This window comes from Oncorhynchus gorbuscha, linkage group LG10 (assembly GCF_021184085.1).
Source record: "Oncorhynchus gorbuscha isolate QuinsamMale2020 ecotype Even-year linkage group LG10, OgorEven_v1.0, whole genome shotgun sequence".
Classification (NCBI taxonomy): Eukaryota; Metazoa; Chordata; class Actinopteri; order Salmoniformes; family Salmonidae; genus Oncorhynchus; species Oncorhynchus gorbuscha.
Genome location: NC_060182.1, coordinates 52,364,135 through 52,375,968, shown reverse-complemented (window position 1 = coordinate 52,375,968; position 11,834 = coordinate 52,364,135). Strand labels below are relative to the sequence as shown.

At 40.5% G+C, this 11,834-nt stretch overlaps 1 protein-coding gene across 1 annotated transcript; it reads right to left on the bottom strand.

Moving 5' to 3' along the window:
- Positions 1–81: 81 nt before the first annotated feature.
- gnpnat1 (glucosamine-phosphate N-acetyltransferase 1) lies at positions 82–4,898 on the bottom strand. The gene is made up of 6 exons (XM_046366376.1): positions 4,703–4,898; positions 2,936–3,099; positions 2,505–2,567; positions 1,975–2,102; positions 1,702–1,763; positions 82–1,127 (listed from the first exon to the last, which is right to left on the bottom strand). Exons 1-6 carry the CDS (start codon positions 4,708–4,710, stop codon positions 980–982), a joined length of 573 nt encoding a protein of 190 aa, XP_046222332.1. The 5' UTR covers positions 4,711–4,898; the 3' UTR covers positions 82–979.
- Between the last annotated feature and the right edge of the window lie 6,936 nt (positions 4,899–11,834).

Here is an 11,834-nt window from a genome sequence, read left to right as displayed (position 1 = left end):
TTTCTAGCATTCTTTATCAATTTAACACATTGCTCCCAAATATTATACATTAGGTTTTTGTATTTTGACCAAAGTAACAACCAGTGTAAAAATAATTTATTAGCATTTTTACATAGAATAAAAATGTCCCCAGTTGCCAAGACTAACAGCATAATTATGAAACTAAACTGAAAAACCTAAAGGTTGAATAAATAAGCTTTCACTACAATTCCATTTAATTTACCCCATATCTTCATACCAAATGTAGCTATGTATTTTCTAGAACAGAATTCCCTCAAACCTATACATGATTTTACTTGTGTACAACTTGAACTTCCTGAGGTCTGAAATAACCCATGTACCATTGATCACTAGTGAAAGCATATCAAACTTGAGTCATTCTCTGCTGCCCCATAGGCCAATAGTTTGCCAGCACAGTTATCAGTCTAAAGGGCACGGAGATCAAAGTATTTTTGCCAATGAACAGAAAATACAATTTCAGCGGATAATTGTCAAATTTCTCAATAAATATGCAGTACCTTAGCATAATGAATGTCCCAAGTTTTCTGCCCTACATTAAGGTATCAAACCGTTACCAAATGGTCTTTGTAGTACGTGGGACTTCTCACATGTGGACCAGTCTACAAATCTTAAGTTGCAATTAACATATGTAAATATTAACTAAACCCTCTAACACATACATTTGAATCAAAAAACTGAAAAATAGGAAATCATTCAATGTGTTTCCTATAAAGTGCAGAGAGCACTTTATTGCATGTGCAGAAGTCCCAAATTCCAGACTGGATTGACATTCCTTTGTTAAGAAGCCAGGGACACAATGCCAAATCTCCCCCAGGTGAGGTAGCTTTGTGACCAGAGGGACGGTGACTGACGGTGGGGAGATGACTTGAACGTTAGGGGATCCTAGGATGTTGAACCAATATGACAATGTCCTGGAACCAATTTCTTCAAGTCAAATCCCAGGGAGGGAGAACGACGCTCAATCAAAGAACCGACACTGCATGTAAGTCTCGTCTGATGCGGAGTAGCTAAACTTTGTGTAGAAGGCCACGTTCTTGGGTGCACATTCCAATGTTATTTTATAGCAATCTAGTTTTTTGCTGAGGAGAGTGAGGGTCGACACTAACCTGAAATTGGTGAGAGAACAAGAACCGTTAAAGGACAATAGCTCACCTTGTTTTGCGAGACAAGTAGGCTAAAGCTACAACCTCACTGTGAAATGTAACGCACATGTTTACCAGATAGTATTCCAGAACAGGGGTTGGAAGGACTACCAATTAAGTCAAACTATATTTTGGTATTTTTTTCCATTAGTTTACTGTTCATACAGTCCCAAAATATTTTGCATGTCCGCAGTCAAGTCATCATGATGGGGTGGCGGGTAGCCTCGTGGTTAGAGAGTTGGGTCAGTAACCGAAAGGTTGCTAGATCGAATCCCCGAGCTGACAAGGTAAAAATATATAATTCTGCCACTGAACAAGGCAGTTAACCCACTGTTCCTAGGCCTTCATTGTAAATAAGAATTTGTTCTTAACTGACTTGCCTAGTTAAAAAAATTAAAATGTGGCAAGTGACACTGCTTCTTGTCAATAGGACTTTCAAGAAGCAAACTGACTGCTGACATGCAAAACATTTTGAGACTTAACAGTGGAATTGTTTTTTTGGTGGATTTTTCCTTTAAGCTCAGTGGAGACTACTCACAATTTCCCCAGCTGTTTTCCCCGGCACACGTCACTGACAACCACCTCCTCCACCCTTCCTCTCTGTGAATGAGACAAAATGTCAGACATTCAGAAGTCTTCAATGGGCTGATTAACTATGTGACAAACGTGTGGTTTTGAGCAAAATATCCCATTGTCATCAATGCAATGTTACGCGTGTGTCTGTCACGATTCGGCCCAGTACATCAATCAAAAAGGAGTTGACATAGACCCAGGGAGGGTTTAATGTAAATTGCTTGTTGGTAAACCCTACCTTTGCACAGGAATGAATGAATTTGTGCTCTGTGATTAATGTGGCCGTGGCAACAATCTGTCCCAGGTTTGTGTCCTCCACCACGATGACATAGTAGTCCCCAGTCTTTTTCATGTGCTCAAATTTCTCTACGAGAGAATATACAGGATCATTTTGGGTAGTGTGTGCATCTACATCTGATGGACAGGATATTATATGGCAAAAGGCTTATTGAGGACCTTTTTACCGGAGAATGTTTGTTTTCTATGATTGTGTATTGATGTGTATACAAGGCTCATTAGTAAAAGAGACCTTGGTCTCGGCATGACTCCCTATCGAAATAAAAGGTAAAATAAAATAACCAGTTCTTAGCAGTAAACGATAGTATGGCTCTTAAGCATATCAATATTTTTTTAATGTTTGTTTTAGGATTTACATACCATGCCTTTGAAAAATCTGAATGTACATTCACTTTACAACATGTCAAAAGCCACTGTCAAAATTAAACAGTCTATGTGTATTGCCATACCTAAGCTTTGATTGGAACTTACTAATAAACTGCTCTGGCGTAACATCCCCTGCAGTTGTGAGTTGGGATAACACCTTGTAGAATCCTGTGTAGCAAAAACAACATTGGAACTATTAGGAAACTTACATTCAACATTTTATTTTAGACATAGAATAGAATGCACGACTGTTGAGCCAGACATGTCAGTCTCTTATTGTGAAAGCACTGACTTTCAGGAATGCCACTATTGTAAGGGACAAGTCAGTCAGTCTCTTATTGTTGTTCAGCTAAGTCAGTCTTATTATTTGGAATATGTCAGTCAGGGTCGTGCTCATAAGGGAACACTGTAGCAAAAGGTTTTGCAACGGAAAACTCAAAATGACCGTTCCTGCTTCAGTCCGTTTTCTTCCGGTTGGTGCCGAATGCACACAACCCAGATAAAGCATTGTGTTGTAGTGGCCCTTCCTTCCTTACCCCTGTTGAAGTCAGCTGTGCAGAGGGGCCTGAGGACCAGACCTTCCCCAGGCTGGGAGGGGGAGATTGGGGGAGAGAAGGACACTGTCTTGCTACTCCAGTCCAGCTCCTGGAGCAGAGCTGGCTCGAATAGTGGGGTCTCATCCAGCAGCATCCCACAGGCTCTACACACACACACACACACACACACACACACACACACACACACACACACACACACACACACACACACACACACACGTTTAATGTTAGCAAAACTGTGACCTAAAGGTGTGGGAATAGGATATATGTACTAATCAAATACTGACTGTATGTAGTGTGTAAATCCTTTCTCCAAGATTAGCTTAATATGTTTACTTTTGAAATTACGAATTCAGTTCTGATGTACAGACAGTGGACTTTGACCGAGCAAATACGGTATAAAATAGTACCGAGGAACAAAATGAGTCTAAATTTGGGTTGAAAGACACTCAGGGCAGTTTCCAAAATGGTAGACAATGTCAGTGAGTGACTAACATTCAACTTGAGGAAATTGTATAAATCATTTAATGACACTATTCTGTCCTCTTGGCTTTGTCAGGTGAAATAACTTCTTATCTCACATTTACTGGGATTGAATTACAACTGTATTGTGTTCAGAATATGCCCTCCAATACTCTCCTCCTATCCAGGAAGTGTAACAGGAGTTGGACCTACCCCACTATGTGGACACATTTGGGTGCAGCCATAGAACAAGAATTTAGGCCTACAGTCCACCTTTTGCCAAGTAGAATAACTGACTGATGGTGGTCAAAGTCAATTGTCTTGCCTAGAATTGTTTCATAAACAGTGAAGGACTGGTCTAGTTATGGAAGTGTTTATATTTTTTCCCTTGATGAATCTAGAAGAGCAAGGTTAGTTCATTGCTAGCGGTCTGTGGTAAAACGTACTTAAGTAAAAAATACTTTAAAGTACTACCTAAGTCGTATTTTTTACTTCACTACATTCGTAAAGAAAATAATGGACTTTGTACTCCATCCATTTTTCCTGACACCCAAAAGTACTCGTTACATTTTGAATGCAAGCACTTATCAAGAGAACATCCCTGGCCATCCCTACTGCCTCCGACCTGGTGGACTCACGAACCACAAATACTTCATTTGTAAATTATGTCCGAGTGTTGAAGTGTGCCCCTGACCATATGTAAATACAACAAGAAAATGGTGTCCTCTGGTTTGCTTAACATATGGGATTTGAAATGATTTCTAACTTTTGATACTTTAGTATATTTGAGCAATTACATGTTCTTTTGATACTTATGTATATTTAAAACCAAATATTTTACTTTTACTCAAGTAGTATTTTACTGGGTGACTTTTACGTGAGTCATTTTCTATTAAGGTATCTTTACTTTCACTCAAGTATGACCATTGGGTACTTTTTACACCACTGCTAGCTGTCATAAAATGTTCACTATTTCCAAAAGGCACAGTAACTATGTTGACACAAGCACAGATAGAACAATGGTTTAGTTATAGATATCTTTGCCATGAGTTTCCATAGTACCACAATCTTTTTCCTGAAAAATGTTTTCCCTGACAAGCTAACGTTACAACAACTAGCTAGCTAGAGAGAGTAACTACTTGCTAACATGTTAATTATAGCTAGCTAATTATAGAATTAATCAGAGATCTGCTGGCTAGTTGACGTTAGCTACACTTCACAACATTGCTCTTCAGCTATGCTAATGTGGCTAGCTAAATCAAGAAAATATGTCAATGTACTTACGGTGACATCAATGTAAGGACACGTACAGATGAATAAATATCGGAATGAATACTTGATCGATCTCCTTCTTCGAGAGTATCACTAGTTTACATCATTGATCGAAACAGATTATTTTTTCTTCCTCCTTCTGATATCACTACTATATGACGTGGCAGAGATGCTGGAGCCAGAGACGGAAGAGGAAGTGTGACATCCAACTCCACTCACAACTAAGTAGACAAGACCAAGAGCCGTATACAGTGCCTTCAGAAAATATTCATGCCTCTTGACTTATTCCACCTTTTGGTTGTTACAGCCTGAATTCAAAATGTATTAAATAGTTAGTTTTTTTCCTCTCACCCATATACACACAATAACCCATAATAACAAAGTAAAAACATGTTTTTTTTTTTTTGCAAATGTATTGAAAAGGAAATACAGAAATAGCTAATTTACATAAGTATTGATACCTATGAGTCAATAATTTGTAGAAACAACTTTGGCAGTGACTACAGGCGTCTTTTTGGGTATGTCTCTAAGAGTTTTCCACACCTGGTTTGTGCAACATTTGCCCATTATTATTTTCTAAATTCTTCAAGCCCTGTCAAATTCGTTGTTGATCATTGCTTGACACCATATTCAGGTCTTGCCATACATTTTCAAGTAGATTTAAGTCAACGCTGTAACTTGGCCACTCAGGAACATTCAATGTCTTCTTCGTAAGCAACTCCAGTGCAGATTTGGCTTGTGTTTAGTTTATTGTCCTGCTGGAAGGTGAATTAATCTCCCGGTGTCTAGTGGAAAGCAGATTTTGCCTGTGCTTAGCTCCATTCGGTTTATCCTGAAAAACTCCCCAGTCCTTAACGATTACAAGTATCCCCATAACATTATGCAGCCACCACTATGCTTGAAAATATGAAGAGTGGTACTCAGTAATGTGTTATATTGGATTTGTCCTATACATAATACTTTGTTTTCAGGACAAAAAGTGAATTGTTTTGCCACATTTCTTGCAGTATTACTTTCGTGCCTTGTTGCAAACAGGATGCATTTTTTAAAAATATTTTGTATTATGTACAGGCTTCCTTCTTTTCACTCTGTCAATTAGGTTAGTATTCTGGAGTAACTACTATAATGTTATTGATCCATCCTCAGTTTTTTCCTATCACAGCCATTAAACTGTGTAACTGTTTTAAAGTCAACATTGACCTCACGGTAAGAACCCTGAGCGGTGTCCTTCATCTCCAGCAACTGAGTTAGGAAGGACACCTGTATATTTGTATTGACTTGGTGTATTAATACATCATCCAAACTGAAATTAAGAACTTCACAATGCTCAAAGGGATATTCAATGTCTGATTTTTTTAAACCAAAAGGTGCACGCCCCTCTTTGCGAGGCATTGTAAAACCTCACTGGACTTTGTGGGTGAATCTGTGTTTGAAATGCACAGCTCGACTGGGGGACATTACAGATAATTTTACGTGTGAGGTACAGAGGTGACATATTCATTAAAAAAAAATCATGTTAAACACTATTATTCCTTGTGATTTATGTGACTTGTTGAGCAAATCTTTTCCACAACAAAGTAGGGAATAGGTCAAGGGGTGTGAATACTTTCTGAAGTAGTTGGGCCAGGTTTTAGAATAGCTGCCATGTTTGCACCGTTATTCTTAACATTTTGGTGATGTAACAGTACGAGAGCACCTCTGACAATTCCCCTATGAAATTACCGCTGTAAACAAGCAAATTTAACAGATGTTGTTATTGATTAGCATTAGGGATAACGTGTATCCAAGTCTGTACTATGTTGTGTTGTCAACAAATTGCATATCTGCTTTCACTGGACATCTTCATAGGTTTTGAAAACTATCTGAAATAATCAGTACAACGAAGGGTCAATTAGTAACGGCTATGGAGAAGAAAGTGGAGCTCTCTAAATGTTCTGACAGAAACAGCAATGGCCCAACTCTCTATATCCAGTGCCTTCGGAAAGTATTCAGACACCTTGACTTTTTCCACATATAGCCTTATTCTAAAATGGATTAAATAAATAAAAATCCTCTGAAATCTACCCCATAATGACAAAGCGAAAACAGGTTTTTAGAAATATTAGCAAAAAAATGAGCTATGAGACTTGAAATTGAGCCAAGGTGCATCCTGTTTCTATTGATCATCCTTGAGATGTTTCTTCAACTTGGAGTCCACCTGTGGTAAATTCATTTGATTGGACATGATTTGTAAAGGCACACACCTGTCAATATAAGGTCCCAAAGTTGACAGTGCATGTCAGAGCAAAGTCAATTGTCCAAAGAGCTCCGAGACAGGATTGTGTCGAGGCACAGATCTGGGCAAGGGTGCCAAACAAATTCAGCAGTACTGAAGGTCCCCAAGAACAAAGTGGCCTCCATCATTCTTAAGCGGAAGAAGATTGGAACCACCACGACTCTTCCTAGAGCTGACCACCCGACCAAAATAAGCAATCGGGGGAGAAGTGCCTTGGTCAGGGAGGTGACCAGGAACTCGACTCTAGAACTCGAGAGTTCTAGAGTTCCTCTGTAGAGATGGGAGAACCTTCCAGAAGGACAACCATCTCTTCAGCACTCCACCAATCAGGCCATTATGGTAGAGTGGCCAGACGGAAGCCACTCCTCAGTAAAAGGCACATTTCAGCCCGCTTGAAGTTTGCCAAAAGGCACCTAAAGACTCCCAGACCATGAGAAACAAGATTATCTGGTCTAATGAAACCAAGATGGAACTCTTCGGCCTGAATGCCAAGCGTCACATCTGGAAGAAACTTGGCACCATCTCGGTGAAGCATGGTGGTGACAGCATCATGCTATTGGGATGTTTTTCAGCGGTAGGGACTGGGAGACTAGCCAGAATTGAGGGAAACATGAACAGAGCAAAGTACAGACAGATACTTGATGAAAACCTGCTCCAAATCGCTCAGGACCTCAGACTGGAGTGAAGGTTCACATTCCAACAGGACAATGACCCTAGGCACACAGCAAGACAACGCAGGAGTGGCTTCGGGACAAGTCTTGAGTGGCCCAGCCAGAGCCCGGACTTGAACCCGATCGAACATCTCTGGAGAGACCTGAAAATAGCTGTGCAGCAACGCTCCCCATCTAACCTGACAGAGCTTGAGAGAGTCTGCAGAGAAAAATGGGACACACTCCCAAAACAGGTCTACCAAGCTTGTAGCGTCATACCCAAGAAGACTCAATGCTGTAATCACTGCCAAAGGTGCTTCAACAAAGTACTGAGTAAAGGGTCTGTATACTTACACTACTGATCAAAAGTTTTAGAACACCTACTCATTCAAGTGTTTTTATTTATTTGTACTATTTTCTACATTGTAGAATAATAGTGAAGACATCAAAACAATGAAATAACACATATGGAATCATTTATTAACCAAATCCGTGTTAAACAAATCAAAATATATTTTATTTTTGAGATTCTTCAAATAGCCACCCAAATGCCTTGATGACAGCTTTGCACACTCTTGGCATTCCCTCAACCAGCACAACCAAGTCAGAACAATAGGCTTAAATTATGAGCGTGAGGCACATGGGCTACTAACAGCTTACTACAGAACATACACTAAGTATTTAGCTACAGTGTATATATCTCCCTGGCATATTACATAATTTATGCAGCAGTATACAAGACACCTAGTTGTGCTGTGCTCACTTGAACAGGGAGGTGGTGGTCCTTCGTGGTAAAATTGTTCATCAAACTTTGTCATCAAAGTCTAGCATTCTCTGGATTTATGGTGCTTTCAAGACAACTGGGAACTCGGAAAAAAACAAGGTTGAATCATGAACTCCGTGATCTTCAGTTTGGAGATCTAGAAAGAGACCCGAGATCCCAACTTGGAATTCCGAGTTGGATGACCATTCGAAACTTATTTTCCCAGGCGGAGCTATTTCTTTTTTTAAAGTTCCCAGTTGTCTTGAACTCACTGAAGTCTGAGATTTCCCAGTTCCGAATTTCCAGTTGTTTCGAATGCGGCAGAAGTCATGCTGGATTGACAGCATGTCCAACTTTATATGTTTATCCTTTTAAGGTTGGAAAAGAGACCCTTCAACCCTGACTTGGACCATACATCCACTCCTCTGTATAGCAGGTTAGTGATTGTTTTGCTATGCTTGCAGTTAGCCACAGATTCCTTCCAAACCACTCATTGTTGTGTAATGTTTATGTCCAATGGCCGATGAGCACCGATAAGTTTTTACCTATAATTTCTCTTCATACGACAAGGATGGAAAAGGATTTGCTGGTAGACTGTCGACTTAATTAATGATGATGACTGCTAGCTTGCTAGCTAAGATTTTGAAAGTATGATGTTGACATGATCAGTTCAATCAAAGCCACAGTACATATAACGTGATTTGACATCATTTTATCTGTGGTCAATGACCTTGAGCATTCTTGGATGGGACCTTAAATATATATATTTTTTTAAACCTTTTTTTCCAATTTCGTAATTACCATCTTGTCTCATCGCTGCCACTCCCCAGCGAGCTCGGGAGACACGAAGGTCGAGTCATGCATCCTCCGAAACATAACCGCATTAACACCCGCTCGATTAACCCGGAAGCCAGCTGCACCAATGTGTCAGAGGAAACACTGTTTAACTGACAATCATTGTCAGCCAGCAGGCACACGGACCACCACAGGGAGTCGCTAGAGCACGATAAGCCAAGTAAAGCCCCACCGACCAAACCCTCCCCGAACCCGGACGACGCTGGGCCAATTGTGTGCCACCCTATGGGACTCCCGGTCCCGGCCGGCTATGACACAGCCTGGAATCTAACCACAGGCCGTAGTGACGCTGCAATTCTATGGCAGCACCCAAGAGGCTTGAATTTGCGAGCTCTCCCTGTAGAGTTTGCAGTGACAAAATGTCCCCATGAGTGGCAGAACACTGAGCCAATCACGGCTCAACTAAAGAACATTACAAACCCCTACACTCCGTATTTTCCGCTGGCTGCCCCACCACCACAGAAAGCACAGAGTTAGACTGAAACAGATGCATTTTGTAGCTGCCTTATTCAAGAAAGCAAAAAAGAGACCATGTTTGTATGCAGCTTTATTAACTCAATGATACATTTTTGATTGCAAATGTACACCCCCGATCAAAAGTTTGGGGTCAAGTAAAAATGTCCTTGTTTTTGAAAGAAAATATTTTTTTTGTACGTTAAAATAACATCAAATTGATCAGAAATACAGTGTAGACATTGTTAATGTTCTAAATTACTATTGTAGCTGGAAAAGGCAGATTTTTTAAATGGAATCTCTACATAGGTGTACAAAGGCCCATTATCAACAACCATCAGTCCTGTGTTCCAATGACACGTTGTGTTAGCTATTCCAAGTTTATAATTTTAAAAGGCTAATTGATCAAGTATATTAGAGTGTCTAGTTTGAGAAACAGACTCCTCACAAGTCCTCAACTGGCAGCTTCATTAAATAGTACCTGCAAAACACTGTCTCAACGTCAACAGTGAAGAGGCGACTCCGGGATGCTGGCCTTCTAGGGAGAGTTCCTCTGTCCAGTGACTGTGTTCTTTTGCCCATGTTAATGTTTTATTTTTATTGGCCAGCCTGAGATATGGCTTTTTCTTTGCAACTCTGCCTAGAATGCCAGCATCCCGGAGTCACCTCTTCACTGTTGAGAATGGTGTTTTGCGGGTACTATTTCATGAAGCTGCCAGTTGAGGACTTGTGAGGTGTCTGTTTTTCAAACTAGACACTCTAATGTACTTGTCCTCTTGCTCAGTTGTGCACCGGGGCCTCCCACTCCTCTTTCTATTCTGGTTAGAGCCTGTTTGAGCTGTTCTGTGAAGGGAGTAGCACACAGCGTTTTTCAAGATCGTCAGTTTCTTGGAATAGCCTTAATTTCACAGAATAAGAATAGACTAACGAGTTTCAGAAGAAAGGTATTTGTTTCTGGCCATTTTGAGCCTGTAATCGAAACCACAAATGCTGATGCTCCAGATACTCAACAAGTCCAAAGGCCCGTTTTATTGCTTCTTTAATCAGGACAAGTTTTCAGCTGTGCTAACATAATTGCAAAAGGGTTTTCTAATGATCAATTAGCCTTTTGAAATTATAAACTTGGATTAGCTAACACAACACAAGTAGCTATAAAGTTTACTTAGCTACTGCAGCTACAGTAGTTGCCTTGATAACAAAATAGACATACTTCCTAGTTTAGCTAACCAAACCATCAGTCCTAGCTTGCTATAATGAAAATCAAATTCAACAATGACAATGTTTTTAATTTGACTTTTTCTTTCAAAAGCAGCTCAAACATAGAACATGTAAGCTCAGCTCAGCATTCAACATCATAGTACCCACAAAGCTCATCACTAAGTTGAGGACCCTGGGACTAAACATTCTCCCTCTGCAACTGGATCCTGGACTTCTTGACAGACCGCCCCAAGGTGGTAAGGGTAGGCAAGAACACATCTGGCACTCTGATCCTCAACACTGTGGCCCCTCAGGGGTGTGTACTTAGTCCCCTCTGCTTCTCCCTGTTCTCCCACGACTGCATGGCCAAGCACGAATCCAATGGCATCATTAAGTTTGCTGATGACACAAAAGTGGTAGGCCTGATCACCGACCACGATGAGACAGGCTATAGGGAGGAGGTCAGAGAACTGGCAGTGCGGTGCCAGGACAACAACCTCTCCCTCAAGGTGAGCAAGACACAGGAGCTGGTCATGGTCTTTTGGAAAAGGAGGGCTGAACAGCCCCCCATTGACATAGATAGACGGGGCTGAAGTGGAGCGGTTCGAGTTTAACTTACAGTCACGTCAAACAGTGCAGTCAAAATAACAACAGTAGCTGCATTTGCATTTCGTTTGAGCTGTTTTTTAGTGACATTTATTTGGATACATCCCTAATAATGAGCTAATGAGGAGCGATTTCACTGGCATAGAAAAGGAGAGGAGCTAGCCAACAACACAGTTAACACAATCATTTCAAACTGAAGCTGGAAAGACTGCAGGCTAGATGCACTACCTTTTTTAAATGGATATTTCTTTGTATATATCCATACAAATAATGCCAGCTGGAAGGCATGTATGGTGAAACTTTAGAATAGACTGTTGGATATGCCAACTGCCAGAATAGCTAGTA